The sequence below is a fragment of the Protobothrops mucrosquamatus genome, unplaced genomic scaffold (genome assembly GCF_001527695.2).
Source record: "Protobothrops mucrosquamatus isolate PMUCROS unplaced genomic scaffold, P.Mucros_1.0 scaffold942, whole genome shotgun sequence".
Lineage (NCBI taxonomy): Eukaryota > Metazoa > Chordata > Lepidosauria > Squamata > Viperidae > Protobothrops > Protobothrops mucrosquamatus.
In genome coordinates, this window is record NW_015387190.1 from 263,105 (window position 1) to 281,834 (window position 18,730).

The window sequence follows — 18,730 nt, forward strand, 5'->3', positions numbered from 1 at the left end:
GGCACCCCATCTGGGCAAACTCACTTTCAGGAGAATTAATTCCTTTCAGGGAGAATTGGGGGAAAAAAAAAACACGCCCCAAGAATACAGAAACCCAATTTAATTATTTCAGTTTGGGATTTCATTTCATTCAAGGATGAGCATCAGGCCCTTTTACCACCCAGGATAGGTTTGGATTTAAGGTGATGTGGAGAAAAACAGCATAGGCCCTTGTAGCCTTGGGTTCAATGCTCACTGAATTTCAAATTCAATGCTCATTGAATTTCCCACAATGCCTTGAAGAAATTCTGCATGGGAAGATGGTAGGGAATTTACAATGGAGGTAGAGCAGGGGGGGCAGTAGAGTAGGGAGCAGGGATAACAAACCTCACAGTTGTTACCTAGTTGGGTAATGAAATGTCTGCAAGGAGAAGGAGGAGGAGGAGAAGGAGAAGGAGAAGGAGAAGGAGGAGGAGGAGGAGGAGGAGAAGGAGGAGGAGGAGGAGGAGGAGGAGAAGGAGGAGGAGGAGGAGGAGGAGGAGGAGAAGGAGAAGGAGGAGGAGGAGGAGGAGAAGGAGAAGGAGGAGAAGGAGAAGGAGAAGGAGAAGGAGAAGGAGAGACTCTAAAACAAATACAACAGAGAGTGTAGTTTGCTTGGGCAATCCCGAAGGGTGACTAAATGCTGATGGGGAGCAATTTCTTTGCATGCAAAACAAGTCTGGTGCCAGAGACAAATGTACACCTTTCCCAATAAAACTCCATGTCCCATCTGACTTTTTTTCCAGTCCTTTCCCCGAACATCCTGAAGTACAGTAACATTTGCCATCGATTTGCGTGTGACAGCATTGTTTTAGAATATCATGGTTATTCCACCCTAATCTCCTGATTGATTTGCACTTGAAGGTCTCAGCCAAAAGCAGGAGGGGGTGAGGAACTCCCGTCTATATCCCGCTGTGATGAAGGTCAGAAGCTACAAATCACCAAGGCTGATGAGCGATCACTCAAGCTAGATCTCCCCGTTTCCAGTCCCATCGACGTCTGATATGGAGTGATCCGAATTTCTAGTGTAAAGCTTGAAATGAGAATAAGGGGGGGGGGGCACCGAGATGATCCTAGATGCTGGATTTAATTGTCTAAAGATGGACCTCTGAGACAGTCATGTTCCTTCTGTCCCTTACATAAAAAATGTGATAGACTATACTTTGGAGACCATCCTGGTCATCCAGCCTCTGAATCCTAGAAGGTACTTGTAAAAATTAGTTATCTGATGAAAGTTCTGCTATCATCTATGGAAGTTGCTGGCAATGCAGTGCTGATGAGGTTACCAAGTTGGGTCATGAAATGTCTACAAGAGAACAATCAGGTTCAGACAACACCAAAGAGCCCCAGTCCTCATCCTCTTCCTCCTCTTCCTCTTCTTCCTCCTCCTCCCTCTTCCTCCACTCCATAAACCTCCTTCCTTCTAGCACTGATGATGTTTGCTAATTGGCTCATGAAATGTCTACAACAGGGGTAGTCAACCTTGGCTCTTTTATGACTCGTGGACTTCAACTCCCAGAATTCCTAAGCCAGCCATGCTGGCTCAGGAATTCTGGGAGTTGAAGTCCACGAGTCATAAAAGAGCCAAGGTTGACTACCCCTGGTCTACAAGAAAGCAACCAAACTCAAGACCACCAAGTACTCAACAGTCTTCCTCTTCTTTCTCCTCCTCCTCTCCCTTCTAGCACTGATGATGTTATCTAGTTGGGCCATGAAAGTCTACAAGAAAACCACCAAGCTCAGGGAGCACCAAGGACCCCATAGTTCAACCTTGAGCTACAAATACAGAACAATCCCCTTTTAGGGGCCCTTCCTATGTGAACAACTTAATTTTAGGCACTTTGTGAAAACATATCTTTCCATGTTGCCTTTGGGAATTTCTTAGAAATCTCAGGACTCTTGGGAAGTTGAAAATTCAGGCCAGGAGAATGCAATGGGACCCACAAAGCTATGAATAACATGGATATGGTCACTACCAGTGAGCCCAACTTGAGAACGTCTCAACTTCCTCTAACATCAGAAGAAGTGGAGATGTTTTGAAGTTGGACTTGACTTGACCTATTTGCTTTATAGATTTGTCACAACTTGCCTTGGGTGTACACATATAAGAAATGATGTACAAATATTTTACTCCATGAATCAACAATCTTGCTTCACATCCTGCCAAAGCCATGTTGTGGTCTTTCAGTCCTCGAAACCACCTAGATGCAGGCTCATAGATGGTGGCCTAAGTGAAGTTATCTGTGATTACTTAACAAAGCACATGCTGATATGTGTTTCTGTATTTTGTTAAGGAAAATAAAAGTTTCGAAGTACATAATGTTCTTGCTAACAAAGCCGGTCTGAATTGCTCTTTCATAAGAGGGTAAGCAAGTTAATCTGAGTTCACAGCCTATCGTGTATCAATAGGAGGAGCACTGATGACTCCTCCTCTTTTGCAGATAAATATAGCAGAAAGTCCCATCAGGACAGGTTCACATCTCCAGTCATAAGAAGGCTGACAAAGGACAACCAAGACATTGTGAGAAGAAGACTGTCTCAGAATTGTCCACTCAAGGACTGAAGCTCATAGAAGAATCACCCAGCCAAAAGAATCAAGAATCACGATGGATCTTCTTCCTACCTTATCCATGGAGACATGGTTCATGCTGGTGCTTTTGACGGGACTTCTTCTGCTGTACGTATCCTTCTGTTCTTCTGCTTTCCTCCTTTCTGATCCTTCTTGTTCTTTTTCCTCATTGCTCCAAAGTTTCAAAGTCGAGAATATCTGCAGCACAGGGTTGAACTGTGGGGTCCTTGGTGCTTTCTGAGCCTGGTGGTTTTCTTGCAGACGTTTCATAACCCAAGTAGGTAACCTCACCAGTGCTAAAAGGGAGTTGGGTATGCTATCTGAGCAAAATTCTAGTCCTGATGATGTTACCTTTTTGGGTAATGAAATGTCTGCAAGAAAACAACCAAGCTCAGAGACCACCAAGGACCCCAAAGTTTTAACGTAACAGGTTGGATGGGTGTAACCAGTCTACAAAGAGTAAACTCACTCAGCACTATTTGTTGATGGGCAGCTAGGAATCCCAGTACAGACTGTGATAATGAATCAAGTCTGATCTTCTATCCAGAATGTTTTTAATTAATTGTAGACATTAAGAGACGTGTCTTCAGAACTTGAAGCTTCTCGTTCAAACCTTGTCTGTGCACCATTAATTCTTAGGAGGGGTTGCATCTAAGTCACTTTCTCTGACCCACACCAAGGTGAGGAATACTTTTATCAATCCAGGTTAGAAACTGGATTGATAAGAGTTCTCCAGGCTGTTTTCAAAGAAAGCCCTACTTAGAGCAAATCACGGGACCCCAATATAGAAGGAGATATTTTTAAACATCGATGATAAGATATTTCAGCTATCTATAAAATATCTCACCCAGGCTTGCAAAAGGAAGTTGGTGAGTCATTTACCTGGATAAATATCAACAAATCTCAGTTAAGTTATTTTAAGATGCGGAAAAGGGTGGCTGAGAGCAGGAGATATCAATGGGTGGCACCTAATTGCACCATCAACCTCTTTGCCTCCTATGCTGAGTACCATAAGCAGCTACATCCGGAAGTTGAGTCATAGCAACTGGGCTTCTTGTCTTTTCCTGTTGGTTCGAAACATTTTGCTGCTTATCTCAGTAGCTTCTTCAGTCTGAGCAAGTTAGTTAGGGGAACCCCATATATGCCTTCCAGGGTGACTTGACTTCTTGCCTAATGCTGTATGAAACCACCCTGGAGGACATATTTGAGGTTCTCCCAACCAACTTGCTGAGACTGAAGAAGCTACCAGCTAATGTTGTTACCTAGTTATGAAATGTCTGCAAGAAAACAACCAAGCTCAGAGAACACCAAGAACCTCTACGGTGATTATTATTATTTTTTAAAATTTTAGGGCATAACCATCCGAGTAAGATTTACTCAATAAAGCATGGTTCAGCAAACATCTCCTGGCTTTGTTTGAACCACATGTCTTTCTCTTTCCAGGTATGGCGTTTGGCCATTTCGAGTTCTCAGCAATTTGGGGATTTCTGGTCCAACCCCATTGCCCTTCTTTGGGACGGTCTTGAATTACCGCAAAGTGAGTATTCATAGATACGTAGAGGACCAACTCATCCTTTAGAGCAGGAGTGGAGAACGATGACCTTTTTTATGACTTGTGGAGTTCCTGAGACATGCTGGCTCAAAATTCTGGGAGTTGAAGTCCACAAGTCATCAAGGGACCCTTGTTCCCCATCCCTGCTTGAGATAAAGAAGGCACAGTGCTTAGAGCCCATGAAAAACACAATATTTTTGTTTAATCTGAAAGAAGAAAAACGGAGTAGGTGTCATTTGTTTCCATGACTGTTAATAATGATTTCTTTTTATTAAAAAGCAGGCAAGCAATGCACCAATTCTGAACGTTAAATTTTTTTTTTTTGGGTAACCTAGAGGTGTAGCGTGAATGTTAAATTTAGCAACTCTGATGATCAGCCAAAAATGTCATAATTAATTGGCCACAGCTGATTATTATTATTATTAGAAAATAATGCAGACATTATTTAGTATCCCACAGTTCTCTGTAAAAATACACAGAAAATATTGACCATCATGTGAAATGTAATTTTTAACACTATTGTTGTGATGGAGGGAGAAGCCCACAAAGACCACAATGTGTGTAGCCCACAAAATCACAATTAAGCCCAGGATATGCATTCTCTGTTAACAAGCTGAGCAGTTCGTGTGATGCATTTTCTCTAAACCTTTAACATCTTTTTTCCCCAGGGGTTTATAAAGTTTGACACCGAATGCTACCAGAAATACGGGAAGATCTGGAGGTAAGCACTCTATTTATTCCAAGTTTCTATTTCTCAGTCCAGATCTAAGGAAGACTAAGCATGGCCCAGATAGAAAGGGTAAAAGAAAGAAAGAAGGAAAGGAAGAAGGAAAGAAAGAAAGAAAGAAAGAAAGAGAAAAAGAGAGAAAAAAGAAAGAAAGAAAGAAAGAAAGAAAGAAAGAAAGAAAGAAAGAAAGAAAGAGAGGAATGGATGAATGAATGAAGGAAGGAAGGAATGAATGAATGAATGAAGGAAGGAAGGAAGGAAGGAAGCAAGGAAGGACAAATAAATAAAAATAGAAACAAACCAACATTGAATATTCATCAGCAGGTTTGATGATTCTGAATTGGTTTCTGCTTCTCATCAGCCTGATAAAAATATCTATTCCTAAAACAAATTGCTTCGGGTTGCAGTCTAAATTTCTGAATGAAATTACACTTTTTCTTTATTATGCATATATTCACAAAGCTACAGAAAGGCTTATAAACTTCTAGCAATCTAAGGACCTTTGGGTCTCTCTTTCATAGCTACCCCGTCCCAAATTATAGAATTAAACAGAAATCCAGATGTTCCTCCCTTCCCTTTGGAGCCTTGCTGGAGATTTTCCACGGCTTCTTCTGATGTCTTTAAAGCTATGCATCCCGGCACTAATCTATCTAGGGGGGGGGGGGGAAGCTGGACTGGCTGTACAATAGCTAAATACAATGGCTTTCTGTTGATAAGCTACTGGGCAGAAGAATGGGTTGTTGCTGGTGCTTCAACAAAGCAAATAGTTGCCCTTTTCAAATATGATTTTTCGTGGAGATTATCCGCTTGGCTGTTAAAAGAGCAGAGAAGCTCCTTCCTAGAAAGTAAACAGATCTAAGCCCAGACTGTAAACAGCCATGAAAAGTTGGAGGGAGGGAAGGGAGGGCTCACGAAATGATCTAGGGTAGAAATTTCCCTGTTTTCATTCATGCGAAAAACAGAATAACAGAGTCGGAAGGGAACTTGGAGGTCTTCTAGTCCAACCCCCTGCTCAAGCAGGAAACCCTATACTGTTTCAGATAAATCTCTTCTTAAAAACCTCCAGTGATGGAACACCCTTGACTTCCAGAGGCAAGCTGGTCCACTGATTAATTGTTCTCGGGAAATTCCTTCTTAATCCCAGGTTGCTTCTCTCCTTGATTAGTTTCCATCCGTTGCTTCTTGTCCTGCCTTCAGGAGCTTTGGAGAAGAGCTTGACTCCCTCTTCTTTGGGGCAGCCCCTGAGACATTGGAAGACTGCTATCATGTCACCCCTGGTCCTTCTTTTCACTAGACTAGACGTGCCCAGTTCCTGCAACCATCCTTCATATGTTTTGGCCTCCAGTCCCCTAATTGTCTCTGTTGAATTGGAGGTTGTGTAATCCACTAGTAAATATCCTTTGCATCATTTGTTCTCTCGGTTATGTCATGGACAACATGTTTATCCATGGAATCTTCTTGCCAACGGGAAATAAGTGGTTTGATCTTGCCTTTGGTCAGAATGTTGTCATCTTCTCTGTCTAGGTGGCAACCATACGATTTGATGACTCAATTAGTTTTTTCAACATGACTTAGTTCCTCTATGGAATCCCAGTTAAGTGAACTCTATTCAGAGTTGGGCAACTGAATGGAATATTGGCACATGTGGCTGTCTATAGGGAAGAAAAGTTATTTCCATCAACCCCATCATCTGGAAAAGAATAGCTGACAACCCATCAGCAAGTAGTCTCTTCTGATTGCTAGAGTTTTCTGTAGCATATAACTATCAGTCATTCTGTTTTAGATTCTCCACAAAGACTACCTGTCATGTGTCTGATTAACGAAACACTTAAAAGGACTTTCAGGCATATTTTTTTCCTAAAAGCATTTATTAAGGTTACAGAGACGTCAGTACGGCATGGTGGAAATGCTTAGATCTGAGATTCTTTTCCGTTGCACATACATTCCAGGCATTTTTCCCCGCCGGTATTTTGGGGTCATGGTTCACATCTTCCAATTAACTTGGAAGATGTGATTTACTTCCGGTTTCTTTTTTCCCCGGGCTTTCACTGTTGCCTGATTTAACTATAAAAATGCCAGACAGTTCTGCATATTGTCAAAGCAAGAATATACAGTATTTGCAGCGTTGACACTACCATCACAGTAAGGCTCTCCCAACTCAGGATTGCTTCGGCAATACCAGTCTACACATCCCATCCTCTTCAAAATTGCTGGATGGGGATGATGGAAGATCTATTCCTCAAACTAGAGCAGGGGCCAAGTAGAAAACTTGGCCCCTGCTCTATAACCTCAGAGAATATATATCTTCTTTAAAAACAAACAAACATCAGAATGTCTGTGTGTTTCTTTCTTCCGAATGCAGACTTTACGATGGCCGTCAACCTATTATTGCTGTATTGGATTCTGCAGTTATCAAGGCCGTCTTAGTGAAGGAATGCTACAGTACTTTTACCAACCGGCGAGTAAGTGGCTTGCATCTTAAACCCCCAGATAGCCAAATGAATGTCTGTGTCTTAAATCAGAAGATGGGAGGAGAAAACTGGGTTTTTATTTCCCTCGTGTTTTGAAACATATGAAATTGAGCCCGGATTGAGATGTTTGCTTACATCCACTTTAATCGGGAGCAGGGGGTAAACGCCTTCACCTCCCCAAAATATGGGTGAATTTATCACCCAACTATCATGGTATCTGGTGATGCTTGCATCCAGAGGTTTCTTCAGACAAGGCTGATTTTTTGAAATCTGAATATTCTGATCTTTTCTTCCGGATCCCTAGGCTTTCCCCGCACCAGAAATCTTAAAAAATGCAGTCTCTATGACCCAGGACGAACAATGGAAGAGGATTCGCACTGTACTCTCTCCGACTTTCACCAGCGGGAAGCTGAAGGAGGTAACAAGTAAAACCTTAAAAGAATGGAGAACTTTCTCTAATGAGTTCCTCAATTTCTTTCTTCAAAGAAGTTTCCTCTAAACTTCATTTCCTACCCCAAAACTAGAGCTGAATTTTGGAAGGGAGGGAGGGAGGGAGGAAGGAAGGAAGGATCCCTACATTGCTTATTTAGGAGATCTGTGGGGGTTTTTTTTCTAATCATCTGATGAATTTACAGTGCAATCCTAGATTTGTTTAGGAGTAAATATGGACTGTGAGGACCATACCTCTCAAATGACATTTTAGTTTTACAAAAAGCCATAACAGATATCCAAAAAACATTGATCCCTGTTCATTCCAGCCCTAAAATGTCCCATGGAGAAAGAAAAATAAATTTTGCAGAACATGTCAAACCTAAGAAAGAGTGCCACTATCTCCATCCCGGCTGAATTTGTAATTATTTATGAATCAGCCACAGGCTTTGTTGGAACACATCAGTAACTAAGAAAGGGAACTGTCCATAAATGTTTAAAAATGTGTCCACGGGTTTGTTTTTCAGATGTTTCCCATCATTAAACACTACGGGGAGATTTTAATTCAAAATGTTCAGAAGAAAATGGAAAACGATGAGCCCATAGATGTGAAAGAGTAAGTTCTGTGGAGCAGGAAGACCATCCAGCCCTGTCACAAGTGGGGATGTGGGAAAGATGGATTTAGTTATGTCACATTTGAAAGTCATTTCTCATTAACCGACCGACATCCAGAGTGAAATGTGGTTATCTTTGAAAATGTGTACCGTTGTGATACATTTCAGAGTTCAAAAGAATGCTTGGGACAAATCTGGAGAAAAATGCATAGAAAAAGGCATTATATTAATGGAGTTTGTTTGCAAATGCTCAGTGTATTTATACTAGAGAAAATTGCAAATTAAAATGTAGGGATTTGGAGAAATATAACTTGAGGAAATGTGCACCAAAATACAGACATTTTAGTATCTCTGTTTTTCTTGTCTGTCTCTCTGTCTCTGTCTCTGTCTCTGTCTCTCTGTCTGTCTCTGTCTCTGTCTCTCTGTCTGTCTATCTGTCTCTCTGTCTGTCTGTCTGTCTGTCTGTCTGTCTCTCTCTCTCTCTCTCTAATCATCTATCATAGCTCTCTCCCATCCAGTCTCTATCTCTATCTCTGTCTCTGTCTCTGTCTCTGTCTCTATCTCTATCTCATCTCTATCTCTATCTCTATCTCTATCTCTATCTCTATCTCTATCTCTATCTCTATCTCTATCTCTATCTCTATCTCTATCTCTATCTCTATCTCTATCTATCTCTATCTCTATCTCTATCTCTATCTCTATCTCTATCTCTATCTCTATCTCAACACTGACATATCTGTAAAGATCAGAAATAGAGAAACTGAGAAATGATAGGAACCAAATGTGATATATTTGCCCAAAGTCTCTATGGAGGATGAGCCTGGACCCCTGAGCTGGAAAGCAAAGACATCAAGCCAATTGCAGCCTACAAAATATTAAACAAATTGCAACAACTGGCCTTATATGTTGAATGTCTCAGTTCAATTCGGGGTCAGGCTACAGTCCAAGACCCTGGAACGTTGCTGCTGGTGACATCAGGCCTATGTTCTTCAACTTGACGTGCTCCAGATGTGTTTGGGGATTTCAAGAGCTGAAACTGATGTTTAAACAAACCAAGCCCATCAGGAAGCTGTGGATTTCTGTGTGGGCTACCCATGTTTTGATGTATCTTCTGTCTGGCTTTACAGCCATTTCCTAAACCTTTGTCACCGAACACCTGCAGCTTGGATCATCTGTTATTCTCCTTTCTCTTCTTAGCGTCTTCGGCGCCTACAGCATGGATGTGGTCACCAGCACTTCATTCGGCGTAGACATCAATTCCATGAACAACCCCAAAGATCCTTTTGTCAAGCAGATCAAGAGGCTCACCAAATTCAGAGCTTTCGATCCACGGATCATTGCTGCATGTAAGTTCTGATTTCTGGAATCCAGGGAAGGCTTCCCTAACTCGTCCATAGGAATCTGTCCTCTGAGTTTCATCCTCTAGGTAGGACCTCCTGTTGCGTTTGAGATGAGAGATGGGAAATCTTTCTTCTCCTGGGAGATGCTCCCTCTTGATTGCAATCTACTCACAGAAGATGGTGTGACTGAGATGGGGTTACATGCAGAGCCCAAAGGGGTGTATCTTTGGTGCAATGTAGTTTTGTTGCTCTATAGACGTCTCTAATCGGAGTCAAAAATGAGTGGACGCCTCTTTTCGTCCACCTCTGTCTCTGTCACTGTTTCTCTTTCCCTTTCCTGATCAGCTTGGACTGATCTTTTGCAGAGAGCTTTTGAAAATGAAATTAAACTGAACAGCAGGTATGAACTTCAGATTGCAAGGCACCTGCTCCCAATTAATGACGGATAATGACACTGCTTTGAGTTTTCTCTTGCTGCGATACAAACACAACCTTTACACTGTATTTTCATAGAAGAGGATGCATTTTTTTGCGTAATCCGGAGACTCTTAATGCACCTGCAAAGTGGCCAGTGGCGTTTGCAGACGCTGGCCTTTTCAGTAAATCTTGTTAATGTTTATTCGTTGCTCACCTTGGATACTTTTGAAGGAAAAAAACAAGTGTGTAATAAAATAATGTTTTCCTCCAGGGATATGGCTGTGTTTTTCACAATTAATTTCTTTTTCAGTTATGTTCCCCGCACTCATGCCAATTTTGAGTGCATTGGACCTCACCGCTTTTCCGAAAGCAGCTCTGAACTTCTTCTCCAAATCTTTTATAAAAATGAAGGAATCACGACTGAAGGAAGGACAGGGGGTGAGTACTAAGATTCTGCTGAAACTCGGACGAGGAAAAAACTGTCCAAAATGTTCTCCAATAAAAGGAATGTGTGTGCATGAAACAGGCAGTCCTCGACTTCATGACCAAATCTGAGCCCAACATTTTGCTTGCTAAGCGAGATGGTCTTTGAGCGAGTTTTGCCCCATTTTACGACCTTTCCTGCCACTGTTGTTAAGTGAGTCACTGCAGCTGTTAAATGAGTCACAGGGTTGTGAAGTGAATCTGGATTCCCCATGGACTTTGCTGGTCAGAAGGTTGCAAAAGGGGATCAGATGACCCCCCCATGGGATGCTGCAATCGTCACAAGTACATGCCAGTTGCTAAGCAGCTGAATTTTGAACACGTGACCATGAATGGATGCTGCAACGGTCGTGTGTGAAAAACAGTCATACTTTTATCAGTGCTGTTGTGACGGGTTTATGTCAAGGACCAGTTGTATTTTGTCCCTTCCTCCATTCCCCTCATGCTTATTGACACCCGAGGGATCTTGAGCTTCTGTTTTCATTGGTGCATTCATTTGATCTCCAGAGCCGTATGGATTTCCTCCAGATGATGATTGAATCCCAAAAGAACAAGAACTCTGAAAATAATAACAAAAACTCTACAAGCAACGGACTGGCACACTCATATAAAGGTAATACCGCCCCGTTCCTGTTTAGCATTATACATTTTCTAAGTCTTGTGGTGCATTTCTATTGATTGGTTGATAAGTCCTAGCTATCCCGCTCATAACAGAAGAATTGATCTGGAAGGGACCTTGGAAGTCTTCTAGTCCAACCCCCTGCTCAAGCAGGAGACCCTATACCTTTCCAGACAAATGATTGTCCAATCCCTTCTTGAAAAGCTCCAGTGATGGAGCACCCACAACTTCTGGAGGCAAGTTGTTCCACTGGTTAATTGTTCTCACTGTCAGGAAATTTCTCCTTAGTTCTAGGTTGCTTCTCTCCTTGATTAGTTTCCACCCATTGTTTCTTGTCCTGCCTTCAGGCACTTTGGAGAATAGGCTGACCCCCTCTTCTTTGTGACAGCTCCTTAGTTATTGGAGCCCTGCTCTCATAAATTATGGTTGTAAACCGCCAAGAAATATGTGATGGGGCTCACTGGAAGTAACTTGCTAAAGTCCCAGCATCTCAATACAGTAGCCAACGTTGGTATTCAGAGTTCACATACCTGACTGACTACGTGTCATCAAGTCAATATCAATTTTTAACAACTCCATAGATGGATTTTTCTCAGGATAACCACGTACCTGGAGTAGGTCCAATATTAATTTCCACAACTTAGCATAACATTTTTTTTAAAGAACCTTGTACCTATGGGAACCTGGCAAGATAAGATTTTTTTTTCCAGTAGAACTTGCAAGTTTCAATCAACAGGACCTCAAAAGTCCATCTTGAATGCTAGCGAGAAGTTCTTTTCCAAGAATACGATGGTTCAAAGAACAAAAAAAAAGACTGCATATGTGATTTTTTTTTAAAAGCAGAGTCAGCATCAATCAATGCTGTTCTATGAAGCCCTAGGAGGTTTGGCACCTTTTAGCTGTGTTTCAAAGTACATAAAACAGTACGAGGCAAGGTCCATTATTATCCTTGGTATAAACTCATAATGATTGCCCAGAGTAAAGTTTCTGTACTGTATCCCCCTATTTGTTTTTATTTCTATTTTGCAGGCCTGACTGATAAAGAAATTTTAGCCCAGGCTTTTATCTTCGTTTTTGCTGGATATGAACCCACCAGTAATTCCCTTGGTTACATGGCCTACAGCTTAGCCACTCACCCAGACATTCAGAAGAAGCTTCAAGAGGAAATAGATACTGTCTTACCTAACAAGGTAAAGAGTGTGGTGATTGTTAACTCATAGGTCTGCAGTTCGGCACAGTGAATTCATTTCACTTTGCTTGGATGGCTTAAAAGCAGTAATAATATCTGAATTATTGAATTAATGATGCGAGGAGAAGTCCACGACTCTGTTATCCGACCTGCAAGACACAGAATCGTGGCGTTAATGCAGAAACCAGTTTAATGTTAGGAAATTCTGTTAGCCTATTTTGACCCACAAGGAGCCAACATTCCTGCTTGAGCAGGGGGTTGGACTAGAAGACCTCCAAGGTCTCTTCCAACTTGGTTATTCTGCTTCCGTAGAAATGGGAAGGGAGACCTTTGCCTCTATCTGTGAGAGAAAAAGTGGACTGGATGTGAAATTAATTATTTTAATTATCTCCCTCCCCTCCAGGCACCGCTTACCTACGATGCCATCATGCAGCTGGAATACCTTGACATGGTGCTGAACGAAACCCAGAGAGTATATCCCCTCGGAGGGCGTATTGAAAGACTCTCCAAGACGGATGTTGAAATCAATGGGATGACCATTCCCAAAGGCACCGTAGTGATGATCCCACCCCTCGTTCTTCATCGGGTCCCCGAATACTGGCCGGAACCGGAAGAGTTCAGACCTGAGAGGTAGTGTAGAAAGAAAAATCTTCATCAGGGTCCAATCCAAGCTGGGAATAAACAAAATGGAGACTGCTTTAGAAATAAGGTTGCAGTTTACTGAAGAGCAGAGCCAGACAGAAAGATGGCTGTGGGAAAGCTGCCCACATGTAGCAGGGAATGGTGGGTTTTTAATACCTTCTTGGGCTTTTGTTTGGAGTTGTTCCTGTGGCATGAACTTTGGCACAAGTGATCAAAATCCAACCACTCTTGAATTCCATTGACCCTTATCTGGTGCCAATTTGCTATTGAACTTTAGTTGACTAAATTCTTGTGTTTGAGCTAGAGCAATACATCTTTTGAACTGCAACTTATGGTTTTGATTCTATGCACCCGAGATAAGGGTGGCTATTGGATTGGCCACAGGACGGAATCCCTAGTGTATTAATTCTGAGCTCACATGATGCACTCAGTCAAAACGTTTGCCTGTTTGGGGTGTTGCATTTCCAGTGAATCTACGTAGTGGGGTAAGACATTGTTAAGCCATGCCCAGGCCCCATTCACACGTGGGGAGGTCCTAGCGCCTTCTTACAGTTCCTGACATTCTTTCCTTCCTCGGTTCACCCAGGTTCAGCAAAGAAAACAAAGAAAACATCGATCCCTACACATACCTGCCCTTTGGAGCTGGGCCCCGGAACTGCCTCGGAATGAGATTTGCACTGGTCTCCATGAAAGTTGCAATCGCCATCATTATGCAGCACTTCTCCTTTAGAGTCTGCAAAGAAACACCGGTGAGAAAGATTTGGAATAGATCTGTTAACAGAATAACAGAGTTGGAAGGGACCTTGGAGGTCTTCTAGTCCAACCCCCCCCCCCCGCTCAAGCAGGAAACCTATTACCATTTCATTGCAATTTCAGACAATTGATTGCCCAGGCTCTTCTTAAAAAACACCCAGTGATGGAGCACCCACAACCTCTGGTGGAAAGCCGTTCCACTGGTTAATTGTTTCCACCATCAGGAAATTTCTCCTTAGTTCTAAGTTGGTTCTTTCCTTGGTCAGTTTCCATCCGTTGTTTCTTGGTGAGAAAGATTTGGAATAGATCTGTTAACAGAATAACAGAGTTGGAAGGGACCTTGGAGGTCTTCTAGTCCAACCCCCCCACCCCCCCGCTCAAGCAGGAAACCTATTACCATTTCACTGCAATGTTAGACAATTAATTGCCCAGGCTCTTCTTGAAAAACACCCAGTGATGGAGCACCCACAACCTCTGGTGGAAAGCCGTTCCACTGGTTAATTGTTTTTTCACCATCAGGACATTTCTCCTTAGTTCTAAGTTGGTTCTTTCCTTGGTCAGTTTCCACCCATTGCTTCTTGGAAGTGCTTTGCAGATTAGGGCAGCCCCCACTTCTTTGTGGCAGCCTCTGAAATACTGGAAGACTACGGGAGATTTTTTTTCCCTGTCTTCTGAAAAGGGGTAGCCACTTAGATCAGAGATTTCTACAGGAGCAGCCCTTCAACAGAACTCTTTTACACCTTGAGCCTGGGCCCTTCTTTGTCTAGTACAGGGGTAGGCAACCTTGGCTCTTTTATGACTGGTGGACTTCAACTCCCAGAATCCCTGAGCCAGCATGACTAAGCTTGGAAACCTCTCCCTTTCCCCTCAGCGTGGCTGGCTCAGGAATTCTGGGAGTTCAAATCCACGAGTCATAAAAGAGCCAAGGTTGCCTACCTCTGGCCTAGGCGTAGGTCGCTTTATGACTCGTGGACTTCAACTCCCAGAATTCCTGAGCCAGCCTGGCTCAGCTTGGAAACCTCTCCCTTTCCCCTCAGCGTGGCTGACTCAGGAATTCTGGGAGTTGAAGTCCACCAGTCATAAAAGAGCCAAGGTTGACTACCCCTGGTCTAGTATCCTGAAACTTCTGAAAGGTGTTGGATATCAATGGATATCTCCAAATAACAGAAATAATAGAAGAGGTCTTCTATTGGAGATCTTCTAGTCCAACTCCCTGCTGAAGCAGGAATGAGGTTGTGTTCCATGGTTCTATTTAGACCTGGAAAGGCCCTAACTGACCTTTTGCTGCGATTTTCGATTTGGTGAATCTGGAAGTTGAGTTGGGTTATCCTGTTGGCTGACTTCTTCTTTCTCTGCCTCTCCCTCTTCTGCAGATTCCGCTGGTGATGAGCAACCAAGCTTTCTTAGTCCCGGAGAAACCAATCGTTCTGAAGTTAGTCCCACGATCAGACAGTTGAGAAAGTGAGGAATAAAGATAAGCCATGGCTGTATCATCCCTGCAGTGGATTTTACAGTTCGGGGTTTTGTCTTCTGCAGAAGCTTGGAAGAAAACCATTGAAATATTCACTAAATAGCTTTGGAGAGATGGACCTGTTTGCTTTAAGTGGCTCTTATAAGGTTGAAATCATAACAATGCACTTAATAGGTGGGGGAGATGTTAATATTAGTTGTTGATGTTAATGATGATGTATAACTTGATATTTTGAACATTCTTGAACTATAAATTAAGCCGGTGATGAATCCAGTTAGCAAATCCAGACCTCACATGTACATGAATTGGATTGTTCTTATCACCATCAGAATTTGGAACTTTCCACCAAGAAATGTCAAATGATTTTTTTCTCTCTGATATCCACTGATATCCATTAATATGTAAAATTGACCTCATCCAACCTTGGAGAGTCTTGAAACAGGCTTTAATTGGATGGAGTCTGCAACATGGATGAATTTTAATGGGCTTTTAACTAATTATTAAATGGCTTGGTTTGCATTCTATTGTATTTTTTTTATAATTAGCCATCCCTCCTTGCTGTTCTTGGCAGAAAATACCTATTTTCAAAAAGAAGCAAGCATGTAAAATATAGACATACGAGATAAATAAAGGATGTTTTTTTCACTTTCTTTCCCTTTGTCTTGTTCTTCTTGAGTTGCCTTAGTGGAAAGGTAAATTTTTAATGTGGGCAAAAGACAGGTTGCACAGAGGAAAAACTTTTGCTAGTGCTTTTGGAAGAATTTGTATTCTCAGAAGTGGGTAATAAAGTAGAATAACCAATAATGCAGAATCTGCGGTCTCCAGAACTTTTTCAAGCAGTGTTTGCTGGGGAAATGTTGGCGATTGAAGTCCACATAACTTGAAGTTGCTGAGGTTGAGAAAGACGGCTTTAGAACAATCAAGAAGGGTAAATGAGAGTAACATGTTGCCATGCTGCTAGAGGCAACAGAAAGACCCAGAATGCAATACCCAATCATACAATGCCCCAACCAAGGAACTACCAATTCAGACAAACAATCAAACAGTAAACCACAGCCTAATCAAAGAATCACCAAGAAACTCCCACCAACACTGACAGGGCAAGCCACTTGTATATAAACAGAGATAAATCCCCACTCCATTCTAGCACTGATAATGTTCCCTAGTTGAGTAATGAAATGTCTGCAAGAAAAGAGCCAAACTCAGAGAGCACCAGGGACCCCACAGTCCTCCTCCTCCTCCTCTCCACAAACTCCATTTCCTTCTAGCACTGATGATGTTCTCTAGTTGGGTCATGAATACAAGAAAACAACCAAGCTCAGAGAGCACCAAGGACCCCACAAATAAAGTAACTTTAGAAGTCTTGATCCTATTCTTTCTTTTCTTGGCTTGCAAACCCTGCTTCATTTTGCCAAGCTGCTGCATTACCTGCACTGACCAGAGCTCTCCTACATTAGAACACCCCATCTGGATTGCTTTGAAAATTATCAACCTTTCTTGTATCCTTTATGGCGCTGCATTCTAAGAGATAGTTCTATCTTCATAGCTTTCCTCCAGATGTTGCCAAAACAGACCTACCTTACCCATGCCCAACATCGTCAACTCATTCTTTGGGGCATCAAGGAATGAGCCCAGTGACTTGATGGAGACAATATTTTGGCCTAGTGGTTAAGGGGTACCAGGTTCAAAACTGGGAGAGTGTGAGTTCTAGTCCCACTTTAGATGGAGACAGTTAGATAGATTGTGAGTTCTAGTCCCGCCTTAGCCATGAAAGCCAGCTGGATGGCTTTGGGCCAATCACCAGGAGACGGTGTGTTCTAGTCCCGCCTTAGCCATGAAAGCCAGCTGGGTGGCTTTGGGCCAATCACCAGGAGACGGTGTGTTCTAGTCCCACCTTAGCCATGAAATCCAGCTGGGTGGCTTTGGGCCAATCACCAGGAGACGGTGAGTTCTAGTCCCTCCTTAGGCATCCAAGTCAGCTGAATGACCTTGAGCCAGTCCGCCTCTCTCAGCTCAACCCACCTCACAAAGTTGTTGTGCAGAAAATAGAAGGAGAAAGGTGCGTTGGATCTGTAAAAATAATAATGGCAGGATATACATAGAATAAATAAAATTTCCAGCCTCCCCAACTTCACTTTGCAATGGAACCAAATCGGGGAATCTGTGCTTCAGTAAAGGCAGCAACGTAGATCCCCGAAAAATAACTAGCAGATTAATTACTAGCATCAAAGGGGAAGGACTGTTCTGTTTGGAGTCAGAGATGGTTACTCAAGCGAGGATAATGCATTCAACATTGTCCTTGCGCGGCAAGCTGGAGTATCAAAAAGGAAGGCGTTCGTTCACCTATACGCAACTTTGACTTCTTCTCGCAAAGCATTACAAATGTATTATAGAGACAGAGGCAGCCCTATTGTGCATGTCCAATTTAAACAACATCTCAGGTCTCTTAGGAATCACCACGATTTAGCAGATTAAGTAAGACGTGTGTAAAACACCGAGTTCAATTTTCTAAACACTATCAGTCTGTGGAGTCCTTACAATGAGCCAAGAGTTGGGCAGAAGCCTTTTGAACTGGGCCTGGAAACAAACTTGGAAGAGATTGAATTTGTTGAGGAAATACAATCTCATTATAGAATCTAGACCTGATCAGCAGTCTTGAACTGTTACTTCCTAACCATCTTGACTGGCAGCGCTGTGGAGAACACATTGCTGTAATCTAATTAGGAAATATTAAGAAGTGAGTAAGTGATAAGTGAAGGTAGAGTTGTGACTGGTTTCAAAATATTGTGGTGAGCCACGATTTGTTTAAGCTTTGTTGAACCTACCACAGTTGGCTAGTTTTGCTTGGATAAATCATGATCAGTAATGTTCACAGCCGTGTTCACAAATCACACTGGTGGAAGATGTTGACGCTGTCAACTTTAGCATCTCCTCAAATGTAGCCAATTTTCTCAAAATGAGCTTATTTCCTTCAAAGGTTGAGTACAAATTCTAAAATGTTGGTTTTTCAAGGTGCGATCCTATCCAACAAATCAATTCCTCTCTGTTCAGTTGAGCTTCTTTGATTGATTGATTGACTGACAGACAGACGTCCTTGAATCCCATCTGTGTTCAGATATAAGTCTGATATGCAGGCTGTCTCGAGGCAGACATAGCTAAAATATATAATTATTAACTATTAAATTTTCATACTGTTTATCCCAGCTGGTAATATGTACAACCCAGGAGGGAATTTTAAAATAGAAAAACAATATGTTACAACTTGAACAAGGATGTTATGAAACCTATTTTAATTTCTGAGAATTCATTGATGGCACACCTAGCGAAACAGTTCCTTAATTTTGGAGACTGAGTAAGCATCCATTGCCCAAGATTTCAAAGACTCCTAGTTTTGGTTGAGGATCAAATTAGAGTTAGGAAGAATTACAACCCTATC

The 18,730-nt window shown here is 42.2% G+C and overlaps 1 protein-coding gene across 1 annotated transcript; it reads left to right on the top strand.

Annotated features, from left to right (window-relative positions):
• Positions 1 to 2,503: 2,503 nt before the first annotated feature.
• LOC107290618 (cytochrome P450 3A9-like) lies at positions 2,504 to 15,638 on the top strand. Its single transcript, XM_015819517.2, is given in 13 exon segments — positions 2,504 to 2,695; positions 4,031 to 4,124; positions 4,808 to 4,860; positions 7,229 to 7,328; positions 7,642 to 7,755; positions 8,294 to 8,382; positions 9,578 to 9,726; positions 10,448 to 10,575; positions 11,128 to 11,233; positions 12,269 to 12,429; positions 12,832 to 13,058; positions 13,657 to 13,819; positions 15,197 to 15,638. Coding segments are annotated over 13 exon segments (1,554 nt in total). The 5' UTR covers positions 2,504 to 2,624; the 3' UTR covers positions 15,296 to 15,638.
• Positions 15,639 to 18,730: the final 3,092 nt, after the last annotated feature.